At 41.8% G+C, this 24,370-nt stretch overlaps 2 protein-coding genes across 5 annotated transcripts; both read right to left on the bottom strand.

Annotated features, from left to right (window-relative positions):
* Nucleotides 1-1,895: 1,895 nt before the first annotated feature.
* On the bottom strand, nt 1,896-20,269 carry LOC122615823. Of its 4 annotated transcripts, XR_006325875.1 has the most exons (8): nt 20,190-20,269; nt 17,457-18,167; nt 9,195-10,145; nt 8,569-9,089; nt 6,099-7,680; nt 5,867-6,032; nt 4,549-4,947; nt 3,293-3,432 (listed from the first exon to the last, which is right to left on the bottom strand). XR_006325875.1 is itself a non-coding variant. In XM_043790964.1 (7 exons), the coding sequence occupies exons 2-7, from the start codon at nt 17,920-17,922 to the stop codon at nt 3,192-3,194; spliced, it is 3,924 nt and encodes a 1,307-aa protein (XP_043646899.1). In that variant the 5' UTR covers nt 17,923-18,167; nt 20,190-20,269; the 3' UTR covers nt 1,896-3,191. The 4 variants fall into 4 exon arrangements, 3 of the variants coding, with proteins under 3 accessions (XP_043646899.1, XP_043646897.1, XP_043646898.1); XM_043790964.1 differs by lacking the exon at nt 4,549-4,947 and having other exon boundaries at nt 1,896-3,432; nt 9,195-10,142; XM_043790962.1 differs by lacking the exon at nt 4,549-4,947 and having other exon boundaries at nt 1,898-3,432.
* A 438-nt stretch (nt 20,270-20,707) lies between these two features.
* On the bottom strand, nt 20,708-24,024 carry LOC122615993 (protein FAM91A1). The gene is made up of 2 exons (XM_043791205.1): nt 22,045-24,024; nt 20,708-21,986 (listed from the first exon to the last, which is right to left on the bottom strand). The coding sequence occupies exons 1-2, from the start codon at nt 23,867-23,869 to the stop codon at nt 21,025-21,027; spliced, it is 2,787 nt and encodes a 928-aa protein (XP_043647140.1). The 5' UTR covers nt 23,870-24,024; the 3' UTR covers nt 20,708-21,024.
* Between the last annotated feature and the right edge of the window lie 346 nt (nt 24,025-24,370).

Here is a 24,370-nt window from a genome sequence, read left to right as displayed (position 1 = left end):
GAAAGGAAATTAAAATCGAACATTTTCATGCGATGAGGTAGCCAGCCAGCCAGAAACCAGACGTGCTAAGTAATGCACCATCCAAAGGTTAATAACAATCATAATAATAAATAGGCTTTTGTTTGGCCATCTCTTTAGAACTTTTCCATATATCTTTGCCTTTTTTCTTTGTTTTGAGGTGTGGCAACGGAAAATTGGTTGTTTTGTGGAACTGGCATATTTATTAAAGGAATTAACGAATTACTAATAATATTTTAAAACTTTCAAAGGTGCTGCAGAAATCTGTTTAAAATTTCAACCAAAAATGTAATTATAATTTCCACCAAAAATGTAATTACAATTTCAAACAAAAAATGTGATTTTTGCATCGCAGTTTATCCTAATTGAAGTGTCAAACTATTTAATTACAATACCATTTATTTTCTTGTTTTTCCTTTTTTTCTACCATTTGTAACATTATGACCACCAATACGCGCGGGCATAAAAACTTAAAAATCCATTTATTTATTACCCAAACTGCATAAATATTTAATAGCATTTGTTTACAGATTGTGATGAGTGCTTTTTCCACCGTGAAATTGTTTCGTCTTGTTTTTCTTTGTGAAAAATATTTATGGCAGTTGTGTTTGTTTTGTTTCGGCTCAAACTTGTTGTGTACATTCCTATTTCATATAATTTCATTAGTTTTGCTTCATTTTATTGTGCTTTTTGTTTTCCTCTCGTCGTGACTTCCCCCCCTCCTCTTCACTTGTATTTTTTTATATTCAGTGACCAGCAGGGATTAAAATTCAGCTGCATACGGCACTGAAAAAAAATGGTTTAAAACATTTCAATTTATCATAAGTAAGTAGGCTATTAAAAGGAAATTATGTCAATACTCATCGCATAATTCCGATTCGACTTTTCTCCCATTTGACCTCTAAATTGGTCCGCTGTTCATTTAATTATATTCATTTACAGTGTGTAACCGATATGAGGAACTACATTTTACCAAGCTCAACATGAAATGTGTAATTGATATTCCCAAATTGTCAAACAATCGAAATACCACTAGAACTTCAAATTTCAATTGAACCACTTAACGTTTCTACATTTTTTGAACGGTATTCAAATGTATCGACGAACTAGACAATGTATGACAAAAATGGTTTGTTATTTCAAGAAAAATATTTTGTATTTTATGTAAAACAATAACATATATATCATCATTTTTTCGAGTACCTTTCAAGTTGATTCGACTTGAGAGTCACCAGTTTGTTGAATTTAATTGCGTTTTCAGTGTTATACGAAACCTAATTGACGTTTCCTTTTTATCCCCAAACAAACAAACAATTCAACTTTTGGCTGGAGAAACACCCACACTTCATTCTGACATTCCCGCACTGCCGCTTATAACAACATTGTTTTGTTTTCGTTTTGTAATTAAAATTATTATTCAAATATTGTATATCTAAGAGATGGCATTTTACAAATTCCACTTTCGTACTGTTTTACTCTGTTTACTTTCATCGAAAATATCCATCGCATTCGTTACACTTGGGCCTTGAATTCAATTATGTCCACGGATATTATTAAATATTCCAGTTAGCTGATCCAATTTGCATAGAACGAATCTAAAAACAATAATCAGAAAAAATTGGATATTTAAAACTGAAAGAGAGAAAACAGTATTGCGTTTTCCTAAACACGAAGTAAGTATATTTATATGCACATATGAAGTCTACGATTTTCATTATAATTTTGGCATTGCTGATAATCTCATTCAAATTTATTAGCGGACGTTGAACCTGGGAATATTTTTAATCCAAACAACAATTTTGTTTCTTCAAATTTCTTTATTTTTATCATCGTTTATTTTTGTTTATCTAAAATTATTGGAGAAATAAAATAACAAGAAATAGGACACAATACAAAAAAACAATTCATTCATTTCGTTTGAAATCCTAAAATATACATTTTTAAAAACGTTTTAGACGGTTAATTCTTACTTTTCTCGCGTTACAATTTTGATATTTTAAAATACATATTTTTATTTTAAATAATCATTTTTAAAACCGGTCAACTGCTTCTGAATATTTCATTGGACATTCTCAGGCTGTTTAGAAAAAAGTCTTTGTTTATAGTATGTTGTCTATTGCTTAAGCTGACTTGGGCATTTGTAGTTATTGTTTAAAAAAGCAGCTGCAAGAATACAATTGTTTTAAAATTAACTAAATCCACTTACTATCCAGCGAGCAGTTTGTTTGTTTGCAATTATGGACAATGCAGGATATTTGACCATATTCGGTTTGTTTTGAAAGAATAACTACTTTAACAATTCAGTTTGTTTAAAAGCGAATACCACATATGCTCCTTTTACATAGTACTAAACTAGACGTCTGTATACGAAATACGTGGCTAGTGTGTTGTATGCATATATAAAACTAGACAGTATCGTAATTTGTTATGTAAGCTACCTTCCATCGTGTGTTCGCATATATGTGTATAAAAACCTACAGACATGAGTTCATCAGTAACTACAAATTCTTACCAAAAAACAAAAGAAAGGGCCGATCTCGAACGCATTAAATTTTAGCTCAGATTACAAAACAATTCAATTCCTCTTATTCAGTTTTACCGCGTGGTTTGGGTAAGCAATTCTTAAAGTTACATTGTTTCGTTTAGCACTTGATTGCAGTCATTTCGGCTCGGCTTAAAATCCACTTCAAACTCTTTAATCTTCACAAAGCCTAGGACACATCTGAGTATTTTTCCATATATATTAAAGTTATTTGCACCAAAGTCGACAATGTTGAATATCTATTTAAAGCATATTCCATTTTTACGTTATGTTTGTACAATTTCAGAAATCCTTTACGCTTTTAACGCCTTGCAACTTATTATTTGTATCGAATTTAACTCATAAAGTGAAGGTTTCAGCAATAAAATATATTTTAAATATCTGAAGTGTTTAACTTTTTCACTAAGCGAGTTCAGTTTATTGCATTTTTCGATGATCTTCGGTTTTTCAAATACAAAATTTCATTTAAATAGGTCGAACAAGCCAAGGGAAAATCATGTCAGCTAAGGTTATGCGTATTTCGCTTAGAAATACAATATGTTATACATATATATAGAGTTATGTATATATCGAATCATTTATCACTGTTGCTGGTTTGTGTTTTGTTTAGTTCTATTAGTTGTCTAGTTATCTACTGTGCACCCTGAACTGCAGCCTCGCCGGATTCCGCTTCGAAAACGTCGTCGGATTCCTGGCCAACGTAGTCAATATCCTCATCGCCGTGCTCCTCGTCGTTTTCATCGTAGTCATCGGGATATTCGCCATACTCGGAGGATTCACCAAGCGTCCAGGCGTCGTTTTCCACGGAGTTTCGCGGACTGTAGCTGTTGCCGCCGCTCGTGATGGTCATATTGTTGGCTGGGCGCAGCACACTGTATGTAGAGAACTTGGGTTAATATTTCATACAAATTGGACTTTAAGGATTATTTTAATAAATGCACAATTCGGAATGCAATCAATTCGAATGGTATGTGAGGTGTTCTTTCTCGATCTCAGGTGAGTTTTGTACTAGTGAGTTCTAAGAAAGCGTTTAATAGTTGTCTATGTGTTAGCTTGGTCTACTGACTGACTTTGGTGTGGTTAGCGGGTTTCGGGTTTGGGTTAGTTAGGTAGTTTGGATTGGTTGGGTTGGTTGGGTTGGTTAGGGAGTGGCATGTTGAATGCGATGTCGGTTAGGCATTAAACGGGACAAACATTTGTACACTTGAGAACTAACTAATAATGTTTGGTTATATGGTTGGTTAAGTAGTTTGGGTTGCAGCAATTTACAGAGTAATGAAGATTTGTCTCGAAGTTGCCAGAGCAAATAGAAGATTTTACAATTTTGAAAGACTTGGAAATTGCAAATTGGGGTTCAATAACCAATTGTTTTTCAGTGATAGTATGAAAAATCGTAATTGATGATAACGAGTAATCTACCGTTAAAATATAGTATTTTAAAAAGCATATTAATTGGAACAGGAACTTTAAACTTTCAGTAGACTAAAAAAAATGAAACGATCATTAATCTTCACTCTTATAACACTTAAACTAAGTAAGTTTATTAGTTTTCTTTCGGTTTAATCTTTAGCCATACGATATTTTCATAGAACACTTCCATCAATGGTTTATCACCTAATTTTCAATTTCTCTGATGCGCTACTAATGCAAAATTTAGTAAGGAATACACCCAAGATGATTGTGTTTGGTACTTTTGTCTAATAAAATACAAAACCATAATCACCATGAGGAGACCTTTAAATGTTGTATGAAGTTAGAATTGATGCGGTTAGTTTTCAATCTTCGAGAGCATTTTATTGGTCGAATTCGTTGCTCAGCCAAATAAAATCAAATGAAGCCGCACAAGACAAAGTAACTAACGAACTGACGAACAAACAAATTGGTCGAGACAATTGCACAACGGCGAACAACAACGAAATGATTGAGTTGTATGCATAAATATTTAACAATAATACTACAACTTTTTTTGATAAAGTTTGCTCTATTACATTTGGCAAATGGATAGCCGCACATTTGGCTTCGGGTTGGCTGTCGTTACTAAACATTTCATTCTAGTTGTCGTTGCTTTGGAAAATCGTATTTTTGTGGATACTACGCGAGTTAGATCCGTTCTCAAAATGATCGTTGTTCGATTCGATTCGATTCGGCGATTGTATCTGACACTAGATTTGGATTCTAGTGATACAATCGGCTGCTGCCGCTGCTGCTTGCACCATGTTAGATCGTGTGGCATGTTTTTGTAGTGGAAAGTATTTGGTTTTCTTTTTGGGTTTCGTGGAAAGATAGTCAACTGAATGTTTAGGTGTATGCTGATGGCTCAAAAATCGGTAACTAGCACACCATCCGTTGGTCATAACTGTCCACGGCGGTAGTGGGAGCGTGATGGTCTACCGATTGTTATTGGATTGTTTTTTGTAGTGTAGATAGTGGTGGTGTTGAGTTGTGTGTGTTGGGGTGTACAGAAATTAAAAGAGAAGAAATCAATTAGCAAAATCATAAGTACAGAATGCTGGATCATTTACGACATAGTTCCTATTTTCATTCGATTCGTACTGAGCGGTGTTACTTGTTACAAATTCAATACTGAACTCGTTACTTGGCCACTACTTATGTAAGTACAAATTAGGGTAAATTATAAGTTTCATCTAGAAGTGAGTCATGAGAGATAGTTGATAGTTATTGCTAAAATATTTGTCTATTTCCAGAACGCACCTTTACCTCAAGCCGCGATATTACCCACAACCTTAAGCTAATAAAAGAACCAAAGTAAAAGATACAAATCAAGTTCAGATAATTGAAAGTATGTTAAAAACAATTACGAAATAGTATGCTAAAGCTAAGACCTCTAAGGCTAAATCTTATGTGTAAAAACTATTTTGGTTTAAATATATTTAAATGAGCTTACATAAGTTGAGCTACACTAATCTAAAAGAATAAGACTTGTGTGAGCCTAGTCGAATATTTAGCTTTACATTTACAGGAAAACGTAATTATTTCATTAGTTAATACCTTCTAAAGGAACTCTTCAATGGAGAACAGTATCGATCTGTCAATAAATTTAAACGTTTTACTGGTAAAGAATAACTAGGGTAAGAAAATCCAAGAAATAAACCTGAGTCAATAATCAATTTACCATTCAAGGAATTTAAGTTTAGGGCCTTGCTTTGCTGTTCTTATAGGAAACATACTTGTAACTTTGTCTATTAATAACTCTAGATCTATTATGTCAGGGTTAAACACAAGGAAAGTCACCTAAGCGGGCTATTTATCAGAAAGACTGTGGCAAGTGATGCCCATATAATTTACCTCTCAAAAGGCATTTCATCAACCTCATCGTTGAGCTGTCGCTGAGCTTCGTTCTGGGCACGTCGCGCTTCCTCCTTCTTGCGGCGATCCTCGGCTGCCGCCTTCATGGGATCGTAGGTAGATCGACGCTTCCACATGGCCATTTCGGCCTCCTTTTGCTTGTTCACTGTTCAAATACAAATGTATTAAGCAAATTATTGTAATTGGGAAAGAAGTAAACTAGTAAGCTTACCTGAGGCATCGCGACGAATTGCGGACGAGTTACGTGATCCCGGATTGCCGCCACCCAGCGAAGTGGTACTGGTGTTCATCGCGGAGGCAGCACTGCGCACACTTCGATTACTGGCACGCGTTCCCTCGCCGCGACTCAGACCCATGGATGAGGCACTGGGACTGCGTTTCATTTGATCAGCTGGCTTCAGAGTGCTCTTGGCATCGTTCTTGCGCAAAAAGTTGTTGGACTGCGCCGACTTGTACTTGGATATGTCCATGTATTTGGGCTGCACACGCTGATCCCTGGGATTGGAGGTGACGCCGGCACTGGCGGTTTGGAGCAGCTGCTTCTTAGCGTTGGCCAGCGAACTGGGCACCTGCTGTGCCAGTCGACTGAGACTCGCCTCCCTGGGCATTGACTGACGGGCGACTCGATTGCCCGATCCTGGAGCTGCCCTGGGCGCACTCTTGATGCCCCGGCGTGGCATTTCGGGAGTATTGGGACAGGCCACCAAGCCAGCACCACTTTGTGCCATGCTCAGCTTGCCCGCTGGTGCGGAGGTCGGTTTGGCCGGCGGCTGTGTTCCAGCTACCCTTTGTTTGCTTCTCTCGATCCGCATCAGCAGTGCCTTGTTCATGCGCGTGTTACTTAGCGGCACGGCGCCCTGATCTTCGTGACTCTCCATAGGCTCCTCCTCTTCGTTGCTGGAGTAGTAGGCTCCAGTAGTGCCCATTTCATCCTCATCGTTTATATAATACTGCAACTCATTGTCGTAGTCGCTGTAAGCCTGCTCAAAGTTGTTGCTGCTGGCGGATTTCTTTAGCTGCTGCTGCTGGTGAACGGTGCTCAGGGCGTGGGCATGACGGGCAGCGGGCGGTGTGTAGAGGTTCTGGAAATTGGGACGCGCCTGACGCACAGGTGGCTGGCCCTGCTGCTGCTGGAAGCTACTCGATCGACGCAGCGGCGACAAGGGGACAGCTGCTGGCTCAACATGCTCCACTTCCTGGCCGGGATCATACTCCAGGGAGTTCTTGCGGCGACGCAATTGCTTGAGCAGATACTCGCCACTGGTGAGCAACTGCAGCTGCGCCTCATTGATGCTGCTGGTCATGAGCGCTCGATGGAGCGGAGATCGTCTATAGCCACCCCCTGCTCCGGCACCCATTCCCGATTCCAGACTATGCTGCGGACTGCTCTGTGCCGGCGACTTGACCGAACTTCGGCGTGAAAGTGACTGCTGGAGACTACTAATGGCCGCAGCCGTTTGCTCCAAGTATGCATCCGTCGGCGGGCGCGAGCGACTGGCACTGCGCGCACGTCTCAGCGTGTGCAGCGGCGAGGGGATCTTGCTGGGACTCTTTGGTGGCTTGTAGCCTGGTTCCAGCACCTGTCCACCTCCACCACCACCACCGCCATGGCTGCACAGCGCCGGATCGCTGGCGTAGTCACAGTCGCCCAGCAGGCGATACCGCTCCGCCAGACCGCGATTGAGCTTGGCTGCCGCCGCATACTGCCGCTGCTGGTTGTACAAACTGAGGCTGTCATCGGTCAAGGAATCGCCACCCGTGTCGGAGCAGTTATAGCTGCGTGTCATCAGTTGCTGAAAGTAAAATAAACCAATATCAGTAGAATTACTTTATTAAATTTAAGCAAACAGAAGTGAGCAATCGTATATATATGTAGAGAAACAGTTGGGTAACAAAAAATTTAACTATATGTTTAACAACTTTTCTAAAAATCCGTTTTTTCCTCATTAACATGTTTATAAAGCACAGAAGTTCTTATTTGATCACAAATTAAGCCCATATAAGTGAGCTACATTTATGTAAAAGGGTTGTAATGGGTTTGTGTCCGAGCTACGAGATTCATTACTTCTATTATATTTTACAGCATATGTCAAGCAAATGTAAAATAGAAATGCATGTATGTACATAAACTTTAGTTCAACTTAGCTTTGTCCTCAAATGTTTATCACAGAATTAAGTTCATTAATTGTTGTTTATTAAATTAATTAGAATGATTATTATTCTTTTAAAACAATAAACTTTTCATATAATAACGTTACCCATTTGATCACCAAATGACTGTGATGAATCATAGTATTGCCATTCTAATCTACATCTGCTAATAGGCTAAGGTAAACAACGCCAGTTGAATAGCACTACGTCATTTTATCTAGCAAATATGGCTGCTAATCATTTATAAAATTTCCAATGACTGCGACTAAATCTTAAAGAGATTTATTCACACAAAAACCGTGTTAAAGCTTCACATTAATTTAGCACATGCTCCAAAAATTATTCTTCCACAAATAAATGGAAGTTTCTAAAGCATATTTCGAATGTGATCCTCCATTGAATTTAAGGGTGACTCATTCAGCACCAAACTAGCCAGACGAGATTGTGCCAATTGAATGGGATTTTTCCATAAATGAATTTATCAAAGAAGGTCGCCCGAAATCCGGTGCCAAACCGGTTGACCAGCTCACCTGTGCCTGCGCTTGCGCCTGCTGCTGTTGCTGCTGCTTCCGGCGAGCGGCGCTCGTGCCACTGACATCCTGCGCCAGGCTCCTGGCACGCGCATTGCGCGCCCACTCCTGGATCCAATCCTGCTTGGTCTGCGCCGTCTGCAGCAGGGCGGCCTCCGAGCTCTGTGTGGGCGTGGTGGGTGTGTCCGGCAACTGGTGCTGCTGATTGGTGCTGGTGGTGAACACATTCAGGCGGTACTCGGCCTTCTGGCGATCGGTGGCCGATCCGGACAAGGCCTGCGTGTGCCGCAGTTTAGCCTCGTTGCTCACATACTCGGAGCTGTCGATCTGCGAGGTGGACAGACTGTGCGAGTGTCGACTGGGCTTCGGATGGGTATCCAAGGCGCGCTGTTTGGCCAGCACGCCACTGGTGGTCACACTGGTGAAGCAGCCCATGTCCGCTGCCGGCGACGGGGGAGTGGGTGGCGACAGGGGCACCTGCTGACGCAGCACGCGACTCTTGAGCTGATCCAGATAGGCACCTGCGGAAAATGAAACGGTAATCAGTGTGTGTTGCATTACGGAAATCATCGAACTCTATTAAACATTCTTTTGCACACTCCACACATTTGAAACAGTTCTCTGACCTGTGGAGCTCCTCTGTGCTGGCAGTGGCTGTGGCAGCTGCTCTTGCAGCGGCGTTTCGTGGTAGTAGTTGACCTCCAGGACGTTGCTGCCCCGGCTGGACTTCACTGGCAATTGCTTGGGCCGCTGCTTGGCAGCCGCCTCCTTCAAATTTCTATCGATGTTCATGAGATCCTTCTGCTCCTCCGTATAGTTGTCCCCATCGAGGGTGTAGGTGCCCGCCTCGCTGACTGCATCGTTGTCCGCCGACGGTTTGCCATCGGCTAGCGGTGGCTGTGGACACAGCATCTCCACCTGGCGCAGGGCCAGCTGCATGGCGGTGGAGCGAGGTGTGAACTGATTGGCCGTGCGGTTGGCTACCATGTTGGAGGTGCCCTTGCTCGACGCCGCCGGCGGTGGTGGCAGTTTCGAGCGACTAGCGGGTCTGGGCGCAGGTGCTGCCACTGGTTCGTTCGCGTTGGCCGAGCTCCTGGGCGACCAACTGTGCCGCTTGGAGGCGTCCCTCACCCGCGAGGCGCTGCGATCCCGCACCCGCATCCTCACCTGCACCGGAGGCGCCTGTTCGCTACTGGGCGTGGCCGCTGTGAGGGAGGAGACATCGTCCGCCATGCTGCTGCCAGCATCCAAGCTGCTCCGCTGCGACTGCCGTCCACTGTTCGAGGTGGTCGTCGTGTTGTCCTTCTCCGTCTCCAGCTTGGACATGGAGGCGCCGCGCTTGTGGCGATTCTGGAAGCGCTCCATCATGTTCTTGTAGCGCGCCGCCTGTGCCGCCGAATCGTTCTCGGAGGCATCGAAATGATCAATGGTGAAGGCCAGCGAAGCCTTCGTGGTTGTGTTCGACTCGCTCGAGTTCTCCTCCTCATCTGCCGCCGATTTATGATTGGAGTTGCCGCTGCTGTTGCTCTTGCCCGGTGGAGTGCCATGTTGCTGGTTCGCTCTGCTTTGTGCCGCTGCTGTGGCAATGGAATAGTAGAGAAGCAAACAAACACACAATTAAATTAGCATTTATTTACAGTTACTATTATTATTTTTATTATTAGCGTTTAAGCGGTGAAAACGAAACTAAGCTGCTGACGTTAATTAAACTGAACTCAACTGAAGTGGCAAGCGGACGAGAAAAAGAGTTGGATGGGGTGCAGCAAAACGGAGGAGTTCAGGAGCGGATCGGAGGTAATGTGGTGTAAATCAAGTACACAAAAAGGATATTCAGATCAGAAATATTTGTCAAACAAAAATGTATATATAAGAGTTTTTATTCATATTCGTATGTAATTCATCTATAATACATTTAAATATGTATAACAAAATTCATTTAAAAATACATAAACCCCCGCTTCGGTAATCATCTTGTGAATACATCGGTTAAACAGTCTCCTTATCTGAACATTAACAAATTATTTGTTATATTGTTAGGGTAGAAAAAAAAATGATTGGCGAAAACGTCTTCCATATATGATCAAAACCAATTAGTAAACATGAGAAACCTCCCAATTTTAGAACCAACTTCATTGCGAACCTCACAAATACTGGACCACAAAGTAACATCTGTGATCTGTATATTCCAGCTTGCAGACAAATAAGGAATAAGACAATCAACCTGCATCCCGGATGACAAACTCGTGGTACACTTATGTCGCATTCCCTGAAGTTCAGCCATTTCAAGGGCCCCGAAACGCCCACCTGCAGCCGGGGGAAATCCCTCACCGCTTCCGCCAGCGATTTCTATACATTTCCGCGGCCAAAGCACGGGCAAAAAGAAAATCAAACAATTTGCTTTCAGCTCTGCCTCTGCCACGCGAAGTGGCACAAGCACACATACACACTCGCACAAGATCCAGTGGAGAGGTGGGCGACCATCTAGGGGGCCGCCTCTCAGAATCGTGATCTATGGATGGGTAGCTGCCACACGTACTCTATATAAGGCAGTAGTCAGGTGCTGCCCGGCAAGTGAAGGTTAGAGTTCGCTGATTTCGGTCAATTGGAGGTTCTTTTCTTTTCTACTGCTATGCTATGCTACTATATGGTATATAGGGTATATGGTATAGTGGTATGTGGGGTAATGGTGGTTTGTTTTACTGGGCAGACCCACAAAACTTTTACGCTCTGCCAAACTTAGCTGGCCGCGGAACTTCCGTTTCGTTTGCCATGAAAATATATTTCAACTACCATATTCATATGCATACTCAACATAGATCTCACAGCCTTATTTTGAACAAGTTTTTGGTCACGAAGCAACACATATATTTATTTGGCAAACCATTAGTATTAGTATGCAGATGGGCAATTAAACGGGGAGTCAAGGTAATAATGTATCATCATTAGCATTGCTTTGAAATTAAAGGAAGATGTTTGGGTTGCAATGCATCATCTTTATACGAAAACTACTTTTTAAACATTTGTAATTAATATTTTTCATCTTGTACATTGCTGCAGAAAATTGCTGTATTTAAATAAGCAATAATATATTTGTACTAAGTAGCAGAGAACAGGTTCCGGATTGAAGCTTACTCATTTTTGATGGGCACAAATTAACTTGTTGCTGTAATTGTAGCCCAAAACAAGATTCTCAAATATCAACCTCAGATGCAAGTGCTCAATGGGAATCGTAAAGGGAAGTCCCACAAACGATGTGCATAATTTCTTTGTTCTCAATTTCCCATAAACTAAGCTTATAATTTCAGTTTTCAAAAAATATTTTCCATTTCCTTAACATTTTGCAACTAAATATAGCAATTTCTGCGGAACTTCGACATCAAAGGCATCTATTGTCATCAAATCTTAAAATAAAGCAATGTATTGTTTATAGTAAATAGAGCATACAACTAAAGTAAACTTATAATTAACTAGTAGCAGTCTGAAAGATCTTTACTAATAGTTCGGAATGAAGTATGGAAGTTCTAGTTTGGCGGGAAACCAGAACGACATTATGCGCTTGTTGGATGACTAAATTTGCAATCTAATTTGGCAGGAAGTATGGCAATCGTCGATAGACAATAGACCGCTATTGGTAACGACTGACTAACGGTAATTACGCTGCCCACTGTGCATGGCCATAAAAAAATGTCTTCTATCGAGTTATCGTTCAGCACCACTCCCCCTGCTCTGCCCCTTGTCTTACTGCCTTTTATAAGCCGCCGCGCGTTTGCAATGGGCCAACAATTGAAAACTGTTGGCACAACACACAAATGTCGGGTATTATTGCCATTATTATTACGGTTGCCCATTTTGCCCGTGGAATAGACCGTGTGTCGAGTGCTGGTGCTCGTTTAAAAGTCTTTTGTTTGCTCCTATTTGTTGTTAGTCGCTTTTACTTTTCGCAATAAATAAAGAAAAATAATGTGGCAGTCTACATACAGTTGCGAAAAAAATAATAGCACCACCATAACGTATTTCGTTCTCGATTAAATAAATTAAGGTTGAGGTACCGATAGTATAAAATACTGATTTTTCGCATAATGCTAGATATTTTTCCTATCCAAAAATGAAAAAAAAAATTTGAATTGTCCATACCTTGATTTTTAATAATTTTTTTTGGGCGGCAAGGTCTAAAATGAGGCGAAAACAAAAATAGCACCACTATCGATTTTTTCAAATTTTCAATACTTGTCGGCGGTTTGTTTTGGTGAAAAGCACATGGTTATAAAACTTGACATTTCTATTACTATATCCAACATTATTTTTGAAACATACCTTAAAAAAAATTATTAAAATGGGACGAGGAAAGCATTGCTCTTCAGATAAGCGTGGCATGGTCAAAAAACCAATTTCTGAAGGAAAATCACACAGAAATATTGGTCTAATCCTTCAATTCTAAAACAAAATGATATGAAATGCAATCCCCTACAACAAGAATCCCGAAAAACGTGGGAAAAAACAATCATTGGGCACCCATCTCTTCAAAAGGCTAGTGCCCGAGGGCAAGAAGGATCCATTTAAAGCTGCTACCGAACTGAAAAAGGATCTCAACATATCCGCAACAGTGCAAACAGTTCACACATGTCTCAGGGAACATGGATTAAAAGTCTGTAGTCCCAGGAAGGTCCCTCTTTTAAATGGGAGACACATACCCAAGCGCATTAAGTTCGTCAAGGAACATTTAAATTGGTCTGGCGAAAAATGGAGGAACTTCTAATGGTCAGATGAGAGCAAGGTGGTTTTTTTTGGTGGTAATGGATCTTAATCGTATGTAAGACGACCTAAGAACACCGAATATAAGCCAAATTACACAGTAGAAGCAATTAAACACGGAGGATCCAGTATAATGGTATGGGCTTGTTTCTCGTACTATGTAGTCGGGGCTATAATATACCATGGTCAAAAACCATCTGGGATCAACATGTGTTTGTGGATATTTTGGTGACGATGATGCTACCCTTTGCCGAATACAATTAAAAGACTATGATCCCAAGTAGACCCGCAGAAAAGCCAAGGATTCGTTCCAAAATAAATCTGTTCCTGTTTTGGATTGGCCTGAACAGTCCCCAGGCCGTAATCCCATCAAAAATTCTTGGTCAGATATGAGAAAAGCAGTTGTAGCTTCAAAGCCAACTAACAACGAATAACTTTGGGTATAATTAAGGAGTCCTGGAGCAAAATATCCCTAAAACGGTGCCAGGACCTGGTTGACTCCATGCCAAAACGTTGCGCAGCTGTTATTGCTAATAAAGGATACACTACCAAATATTAAATTAATGGGATGGGCGTAGTTTTAATATACAATCACTTGTTATTAATAAATTTTTTACTGTTAAGTTTATATTTTATGATTAAAGCATTTTTTATGAAGTGGTGCTATTATTTTTTTCGCCTTATTTTGTCACTTTTCATAAAGTTCCTTAAATAAGTTAGGAATTCATAGAACAATTGTGATTTTTTTTTATTTTCTAAAAAGTGAATTGTTTAACCTTTCTAAAAAGGTATTCCAGCTCCTTTTAAACCCTAAATTGTAGGTAGGAGACTTATTCAAAGTTTTACTGGGCCAGTGGTGCTATTTTTTTTTTCGCAGCTGTACATTTATATATATTTTTGGTTAACTTTTGTCGGTCAGCTGGCTTCTGTGGTTGTTGTTTTGGGAAAGTCTAGTAGGGAAAATGGTGCGACCGCCTGCTGATCTTTGATCATTTCCTTTTTACCACGCGTAATTCCGAGTGTTAATCATTTTCGGGCTAATTTACTAATTTAGCAAATGTGCAGTCCACACATAATGGAGCGAATGCAAAACGCAAATTGATAACCAAATCTCTCACACTGCCCATTGGTTTTCAATTAGCTTCGCTAATTGCATTTCCAGCTTACGTCATCGCCAATCAATTTGTTCATAACATTTCGGTGTTTCGCTGTGTGGTCTATGGTTATACTTCGATTTGAGTTTGCCTTTCGTTGGGGTCAGGTTCTCACATTTAAATAAATGTTATTAACAATTTATTTATACTTCTCTGCCGCCCGGCGACACCAGTGAAAGCCATCGATGCCACGGCGATGATGATCATCATTTGTCATCTGCGAATGAGGTCATCGACTGGCGGCCATTTGTTGTGCCTTGTTATCGGCGATTATTTTCTTTACCGATTTTACCGAGCATTTAAATATATATACTTGGGAAGCAGAAAATTGAAAAGAAAATTGAGAAGTGCTTCAATGAGATTTCCCTTCTCCATTCTCGCCAGAAAGTAATCATCGGTATTTTTACATTCAAAAGCAAATGGAAGTCCAATCGATCATGGCAACAAATATTAAAAATCTTTGCGGTTCAGTCTCTCTAAATTTGCTGAAAAACTAAAGCATTTATATTTTGCAACACCAAAATTGTTGAAATATTTTAGAGACAGCTCTTGACGGCATATTCAAGAGCTAACAAATTTAATAATACAACTAATTAGGCGTGCCCAAATCATGATCAATTTGGGAACAAGGCCAAAACCAAGAGATTTGTTCCGAATCTGTTTGATTCTTGGGCGCTGGCCAAGAATTAATGCCACACATTTTGATTCGATTGCTATGTGCGAATGAGAAACGCAACCGAAATATAAGAAACTCATATGAACTCTATAAAGTGGCACGTGACTAGAGGTTTTAATGTAAAATCTTTCAACTAAGATTTCATTCTCCAGTTTAATCCGCAAGCCCTCGGCAAAGAGTAACACTTTCGTATACCCTGTGGCATTTCAGTATAATGAATCATTTGAGCTGGTGACATAATACCCTATACCTTGGCACTCATTGTCAGCGACACTTGAAATGGAACCCAAATTCCCAGGCGCGCGGCTCCTCGATTTTCCCTTCATCATCGAGTGCCGTGGTTTGTTGTTCATAAATCGCGCATTTCTCAATGTTTATTATCAGTTTTGGTTTCGATTCGCAGCGCTTGCCAAATCTTACACAATTATAGCAGTCGCCGTCATTATCTCACACATTTTCATTCCTAGCACGCAACTCGTTGGCAAAAACCAAACACAACCGAATACTCCAAAAAGTGAAACAGATTTGCGTCCGCGTATCTCAAGTATCTGGAAGTGGCTGTGGATGACTCAGCTCACAGCTGCGGGCGTTGATCGATTCCATTGGAGGTTACTGCGATCCGATCCAGACTGCATTTTATTCCAGAGTACCAGGCTTGCCATAATCATTTAGTTGCAAACAAAGGATTGCAAGCAAATCGAACGATGCAAATGGGAACAGAACGCGGCCCAGAAATCTGCTGGTTATTCGTAAATAAACGATTCGTATTTGTATCTGAACTACGAAAGTTGTTTACCTTTAACAGATGCCTTGTCTGGAAATTCGCATTGAAAGCCATTATATTTAAAAACCCCTTTTTCTCTTCTTAAACCAACTACGTCCAAGTGTTTTTACATTTTGTATTAAAGTTGGTGAGCTGCTGAGTTTTGGAATCAAGCCAAGTTAATATGAAATTAGTTGCAGCACTTGAAAGCCATTTAATGTTGAACAGATAAATCAATCAGTGTTTTGGACTTGTAAACATTCGATAAAACAAAAATAAACAGGCTGAAAAAAATAACATTTTATATTGCTTCTATTTAAAATTGTTGTAAAATGTTGTACGTAATATTGTTGCACAAAACGTAACATGTGTAATTTATAAGCACATGTATTTCATATATGTTGCATGTAATGAGAAAGTTAAGACTTATGTAATTATAAAGTGCTTACAGTTCATGAAATTCTTAATTAACATTTTTATCAATGAATTTGTACTTCAGAAGTAATATAGAAATGGAACTCGAATTCAGTTTTCCCGGACATTCCGAAAGGGGAAGCATTCATTCCTTCAATTTCAGATCAGCAACTCCATAGTTTGTGCCATAAATTCCGAAAGGAGAAACATTTATTCCACTCAATTCCAGATAAGCAACTCCAAAGTTTCTGCCATAGGACCATAAATATGAAATACCGCGCAGCTGATGTCACTTGCCGCTTTCGCAGGCTATTGATCCCGTTCCACTTTCTCGGAACCAGAATCGAGAATCGCAAATAGAGAATCGAGAATAGAGAACTTGCTTTTCAGCCAAACGCGGCCCACTGTGCCAATCTAAGCAACAACATAAACGAGGTGTGTTTGAGGGTGTGTGTGTGTGTGTGTGAGTGTCGGGCATGACTATTGCAATAAATATTTGCGCTTAGTCGTGGCCAGAGACTCGCACAAAATAACTTCATTAAAAATTCAAATTAACAAAGAAAAAAGCAAAGACAAGCCGCAACCTGGATCAACAAAAACAAGTCCAACGAAAACCACCATGTCTAAATTAGCCATCAATTGTCGCCGGGTTTTGCGGTTGCCGCCTGTATCTCTTACCAAAACCATACCAATACACTGCAATTTCTATAGCTTGACCATGGTCATAACTGAAGTTATAAGGATGCCAAGTCTTTAAAGGTTAAACTTAGTGCCTGAATAGATTTCTTGGGTTAGAGGTCAAAACACATAATGTAGTTTGTACACACTTTTCAGGCTTTTAGGAATTTTAATCATTTTCAAACGAGTATTTACTTTGAAGGCAGAAGGTAATTAAAAACCACAGACGTATGATCTGCAGAAAATATCCTAATCATCGTAGTTGTAAAATGCTGAGTTCCCAACCGCAGATGAACCCACCACGTCATTATCAATATTAACTAAAAATGAATTAAAATGTACAACATGATATGGCTTTGAAGGTGGAAAGCCCAAGGGTGCATAACTTTTTGCATCCATTTCTGGACTTTGAACCTATGAAGTCTATTTAGGAGGTAGGACTGTAGCTCACCTTTCTCGGCCGGCGATGGTGGCGGCTTGCCAAGGCAGAACTTGCCACAGGAGTCATCGATGGCTGCGCCGAGGCCCACGAAGCCGGGATTCATTGGATGCCGGAGTTGGACATGTCGGGGCGAGGGTATGGGCGAGTTGGCCGAGGTTGTGCCATCCGGGCTGTCGATGATTTCGGCGATTTTCTTGATATTTTCCGGTGTGGTGTCGGCCTTTTCGCGACCATCGCTGCTGTTGCCATCATCATCGCCGTATTGTTGGCAGCGGCGGCCAATGGACAAATTGTCGCGGCTCTTGACTTTGGATGAATCAGCTGATGATGGCGCCACGCCCCCCACAGCTGATTGGTGGGCGGCGACAGCTGTTGTTGCCGCTTCTGCTGCACCATCCGATGTTGCTGCCGCCGATGTGGCTGTTGTTGTTGCTGCTGCTGCTGTCGTCGTTGTGTCATTTGCGTATGATGTCATTGTAAGCCTTGGCTCGGTATAAATTTTGCAACAAATCGGAATTTATTGTTGGCTTTTGGAGGTACGTTACACCTATTTTCGCCGCTTTTCCTTTGCCTACTTAGCTAATTAATTAGCGGGTCATTTCCACGTTTTCGGGCCTTCGTTGCGTGTTGTCTACTACCCGTTTTTCCTATGCTTTCCACATCCTGCTGCGTTCTAAAGTCGTTCTGTGCGTAAAGTGAATTCCAGTGGTTGTTTTTTACCTAACGAATGAAGGCGTTGAAAGGACACTCAGATGCAGTCAAAATAATAATGGCTGGGGAACTGATAAGCTATCTATACAATATATATTTTATTCTAACTTCTTTATTAATAAAACAAAGTACATTAATCAAATTTTTAAAGAATAAGTTTGGTAAACTTGTTAGTTTATTGATTTGTCACCTATGGCATTAAACGTCTCTATTGATTTTAAATCTATTTGAAGTACTTCATTTGTTGAAGCCTAGACATTTAAAACTGATTGCCCCTATTAGTTTGACCGCAAGTGTAACTTTAAGAACCGAAACTCTTTCATTATTTTCGTTTTAAGGATGCGTGATCACGCCCAAGTGAAGACGGAAACACCGAGACACGTTGAATAGGTAAATGGCCAAGAGGTTTTCAATTGTGCGACGTGAGTTTTCCGATTGGACACTTGGATAACTTGTCGGGCATTTCCAAACGGATATAAATAGCCGAAAAGCAGAAAGGCAGATTCCGATTCTTGGCTGCCTTTTCAAGGTTGCTTTTGTTGTGCTCGAGAATCTAATCGGATATTTTATTTTTACATTGAACACTTTTGGAGGAACCGAACACGCACAAACACACACACATGCATATGTACGCACACAAAGGCGCAGACACTTGCGGCCAACACATACACACTTTCAAGGGCAGGGTCCAATTGGACTTTTCACTTGCATTTCCCTTTCGTTTCGTCACTTGTTCAACGGCTTTATTTTCCGCCGTTCTTGTGGCATGTGATAATGAACTTTTCTTTATCTTTGTCTCGATTTTCCGATTCGCGACACGCGCTCGCTTTTTCAACCCAACGCTTACTCACGGCAATTCAGTCAAGAATGAGCGTCGCAGGTGTGCGTGTTTTGTTAGCCAGGCCAAAAGTGACGTCGCGAGCGAGAGAAAGAGAGCGGTTAGCAGTGTTGGTTACACTTTTAGCGAATATATAGCTAAGCTTTAATTAGGAGTAATTGGAGCTTAATACCTTTTTTTAACTAAGGTCCCGTTATAGTTTGAATTAGTATGGCCTTAACCGGTCAAACATTTGTAAAAAAAAAAAAACAAGAAAGCGTTTAACTGATGTATTTTCTGTTAGCCCTGACAATTATCAGGTTTGGCTAGAAAATAGCTCAGTTTGCAGCACTGCAACAAAGTGTTTGCCTCCACGGAGAGCAAGCAAACAGCTGGGAGTTGCCAGAGCAATTCAGGGTTGTCGCGTTAGCTTTATTAACTAAACTTTTCCTTCAAGCAACAAATAAATTGAATGCTTACTTAAAAATAAATACATTTGGCTTTCTGAGGCAAACACAAAGCAAGATTATGTGTGTAATTTTTGGGATATTAATGAAACAAAGGCAATGAAAGGAAAAGGTGGCAGCCCTCTCTCGCTCTCTCTCTCTTTGTGTTTCTGCTCTCCGCATTGATTGTTTTGGCCTGGCCAGAAGCTAATTAACCCGTTGAATAACACAGACCAGAACACAATACACAATCGCATAATTCGGCGAACGAAGCGCTTTCTGCAGATTCACGCTTCACTGGGCACAAATATCCGCAGGCAGTGCACTCGACAGGTGGCCTTCAAAGTGGCGACGCTAACGCTATTTTTAATTCGAACACTTGCGATCACTCTCGCTTTTCGCGCGAACAGGTGTATTAGCACATATTCCACATGAAATTCACATATATGCGACTATAATTCGCATAAAAATTAAGTATTTGGCCTGGACAATTGTCAAGTGGTCGAAACAATAACAATTGCCGCCCAAATGATAACAAGAGAGAGCAAGAATGCGCGCGCTCTCTCTATTCTTTTTCTCTCTCTCTTCCCTTTTTGTATTGGCATTTACTCCACCAATTTTTTTTTTGTTCTCTTCCCAGAATTTGTGCACTTGTTTTGCATTCGCATTTTAAGGCATATTTTTCACATTTCACTTATACAATTGGCTGCTCCATGAGCTGCTTTTTGCATTCACACAAGAATTTGATTATTTTAGTGGATTATTTACTTGCTGGACGAAGCAAAAAAAGCGCCCTGGAATTGCAAACTTTTTCGTTTGTTGTGCCAATCAGACTGAGTGTGACCGCGCCTTAGAAACAGAAGAAAAACCATCGGTGTTAGGCTAGGGCTGTCAGTTTTTAACGGTATTTCGATTTTTAAAATTTTATTTAGAAATTGTTACAACATTAACTTAATAAGCATAATAATAAATAAAGAAGCTGCCTATTTGTTTTTTATTAATTGACACTCAACAATTAAACAATAAGATAAATTAAAACAATCAATAAAATTGTTAATGATAGGATCATATTAACGATGTGGTCGAAACAATAACAGAACCATATTTTTTCTACAAATTATTTAAAAATGTTAACTTGTTTAGTAATTAAAAAATAAACAACAAATTAAAGTTTTTCATGATCATGCCCTTCTTTTCATACCTTCATATTTATAAATTTATAACATATTTGAGAAATTTTAAAAAACAATTGAATCATCCGTCTAAAAGTAAAAACTGTATAGAAATATGGTTTAAAACTGGATTTATTCAGACATACATTAATATGTGTATATGGTTGGAGGGCACAAAGCCATTCTTTATCTGTATCTTTCTTTCTCCCCTGGGAGCTTACAAAACTAATAAAAAACGAACGCAAACTTTCAGACTGCGATGCTGACTTGGCTGATGGTTAGCTAATGTGAATGCGGTAGCGGATATATATACGTATATATAAATATAAATCTGTTTGCCTTTAAATCGGTCCGCCAACTGTACACAAACTGATAAGTAACTGGGAAAGTAAACGGAATACTTGGGGAATGCATCAAGGCGTTTTGGTTGTTCAGCGCCCATTCCAATGGCATACGTGTCCATTTTCGAATGCCAGGTTGATCCTGGGATGAGGAAGTGGCCTGGCTGCCTGCACCGACTGCCTGGCCGGATCATCCTCGAAGTACAAGCACTGCTGCACGAAATCCAGAAAGAGAACTTGTGCCTGGCTGGCTGCCGTGGGCAATGCCTCCAAATTACCATCGCTGCAGAGTCCCTGGACCAGTTGCTCGCAAATTCGCGTATTGGTATCGACATCGAATAGGGGTACGCCGAAACTGACGTCCAGCAGGGTCCACTCCTCTGTGGCGTCCTCGTCCGACACTAGCGACGGCGAAATCTCCTCGATCTCCACCGAACTCTGCGACACCAGGTCCGCACGGCTGCTGCACTTGGCCAGTTCGCTAGCCAGCACTTGGCTGCAGTCCGGAGCGGTGAACTCATTCGCCGGACCATGTTCCGGCGTGGCCGCAAAGTGGTTTTCATCGGGACTCTTCAATTGAAAGCTTGTCACCTCGTTCGTTGGCACATGATTTGGTTTGCTGGGCGCCGCAATTGAGGCTCGTTTCTGACGCTGCGACGGCTTTAGTCGCACCTGCAGTTCGTAGTCCTCGCAGCCGAGATCCGGCACTCCAGTGTTCAGGAATGTTATGTAGCCGCACTGCTGACGCAGGTCCAAAAGGCTGGACAGTTTGTGTACGGCTCGATGGGCAGCCCACTTCGCTTGGCGTGTGTCTGCCGCTTGGAACGGAAATGATTCATAGTGGAGCGAGCCGGCGGTGCGTATTCCGTAGCCTTGGAGCAGCACACAGCCGTTCTTGAGCTGGTCGTTCAGATTGCGGAAACTCTCGGAATTAAGCACGTATGAATCAGAGTGAAGGATGTTAACCAGCAGTTTGCCATAGCCCAGGAACAAGCGTGGCAAGCTCTTCAAAACAGTTCCTCGACAGAGTAGCAAACTGGGCGGTCCATAGCCTGAATAAAGAAGTCTTTAAAGAATATCTAGTTAACACAATATTATTAAGACCTATACCTGTGATATGATTGTAGAATAGCTTGCTCCACATGGGCGCCACATCGGAGCTGCGCAGGAATTGGCCGAAGTAGGGAATGCTGAATGTATGACTGAGCGACGCCGTCAGCGGCGAAGCGGCTATTATAAACTTGTACTTCTTCTCCAGAACGCGATCTCTCGTTTGCCGATCCAAGCCCTCTAGGCACTCCAATCGCAGCAGATCCAAGCCACCCGGCAGCAAATGTCGCAGTGAGCAAATGGTCGAACGCAGAATGACCGCGTGGGCGAAATAGCGCGAGACGTCGCCCTCGCCCTCCGCATCCAGCAGCGAAACTTGCTCCAGTTCAGCCAGAAAGCTGTCTAGACTCTCCTCGCACAACTTGCCCACTTCGAACATGGTCACAGCGTGATTCTTCAGTCCGGGTGACAGGTTGCCCATCATGAGAAAAGCGGTGAGCGTGGAGTCGAAGAGGAAGCCCACCCTCTTACCGCTTTTTGGCAAGGCAGCGGCCGATATCGCAGCCGATGGAGCAGCCTGCTTTGGGGCAGACAGATCCTCTTGTTCCAGCTCCGAACTCAGCTCCTGCTCATCGCTGTTGTTCACCCGCTCCTGGGGTGTCGTATTCAGGTTGGCAAAGCTGAAGTCACTGGTGTTGCCATCCGAGGAGAGGTAGCCTATGGAGCTGCTGTCCTTATCCTTGTCCTTCTCCCTCTCCTTGGGTGTCTTTGGCGATTTGGGACTCTGGTCGAATTCGAAGCTGCTACTGGCATGTAAGTTGTAATTCAGCGGTGTTATCTGCGGCGTTTCGGGCGATTGCTGCTGGTTGTATCCCTCCCAGCTGGAATGATTTGTCTGATTGACCAGGTCTTCTTTGCGATGGGCGAAACCCAGACGGCAGATAAACGAAATGGCCTGCTTAACGCTATCCAGTTCCAGTTGCAGCATGTGCGCCAGCTCGGCAATGGTCATGTGCTCATCGGCGCTGACAAAGATCTTGTACAGCAGATTCTCAAAGTAGTCCCCACTCACGCGATTCATCACAAAGTTACGCAGCGGCGGTATGGATATCCTGTCCTCTCCGCTGATGGGCACATCCAAATAGATCAAACCCTTCCTGTATAGGCTGTGCACCACCTCGTGATCGCATTTCCCAGCCGGCTGGGCACCAAAGTCAATCAAGTCATCGAGCAGGGCTCTTTCAGCGGGCGACAGATAGCGAATGTCCGCTTCGAGGACATAGCCAATGTCCAGTCGCCACCAGGGCTCGATGTGTATGCGGACCGGAAAGCGTGGCAGGAAGTCCAGCGGATTGGGCCGCGACCCGAAGATCAAGGAGCGTGGTGTGTGGGTTTTCAGATCGCTAATAAGGGCCAGGTACTCGTTGCGGCCAATGCCCAAGACACGCAGACAGTCGGCGGCCGTAAAGTTGGGCAAAGTATCGTAGCTTTTGTCGCTACGCAAGAGCTGACCCAAAACATCTAGATAGTAGTTGAAGGGCGTCACCCGCAGGCCCTTTGTGACGATATCGGCCAGGTGGTAGGGAAACGCACCCAATCCATTGATGCTCTTCTGGACCAACAGCTCGTAGTAGCGCTGCTCCCGGCGAAAAACCTTGGCGGCAAGATTGCCGCGGAATCGAAGCTGGTTCTTTAGACTATAGTTGAAGACGAACTTTTCGTAGTCGCGCTGATTGTTGTGCAGCACAGACCGCAGGTGCACGGGCAGCAGTTCCCAGGTGACATTCCCACGCACACATTGCTGCAGTTGGTTTTGGCAATTGGTTCCAGAGCCAGTGGTCGCGTTGCCACCTCCGCTGGTGGTCAAATCCTCTTGCTCCGTCATCTTGGCAGTCGGATTGGATTTTCCAGCTGGTTGGACTAACTCATTGCATTCGTCCCGGCTGCGGAATCCAGTATTTTCTTCCTGCGTATTATTTTTCTTTATTTTTTTTTCGAGGAACGATAGGTTCGATAACCCGGCCACGGTGTTATTGGTTTCTTACGTCGACAGCTGATAAGGCCGCTGGTGTTTCGCAACACTGAGCAGCAACCAGTTTTTCGATAGTATTTTCGATGTATTAGTCATGAAATCCATTCATTTTGTAATTTCACAACCACGTTTTACAAACTTAAAATATACATCAGTAAAGAAGTCAGAAACAGGTAACTTTATGGTTAATATAAAAAATAGTGATCAGAAATTGGGAAGTCTATTCTGAGTAGAACATGTAATCAATTTAACATTATGATAGGTTTCTTGCAAATATAGATGATATATCACTTATAATTTCAAAACCGAATATAAATATAAACATTTAGTTCAAACTTCCAACGGACGTCAATC

Source organism: Drosophila teissieri, chromosome 3L, assembly GCF_016746235.2.
Source record: "Drosophila teissieri strain GT53w chromosome 3L, Prin_Dtei_1.1, whole genome shotgun sequence".
Classification (NCBI taxonomy): Eukaryota; Metazoa; Arthropoda; class Insecta; order Diptera; family Drosophilidae; genus Drosophila; species Drosophila teissieri.
The sequence above is the reverse complement of the archived record's forward strand: the minus strand, read 5'-3'. Positions and strand labels throughout refer to the sequence as shown.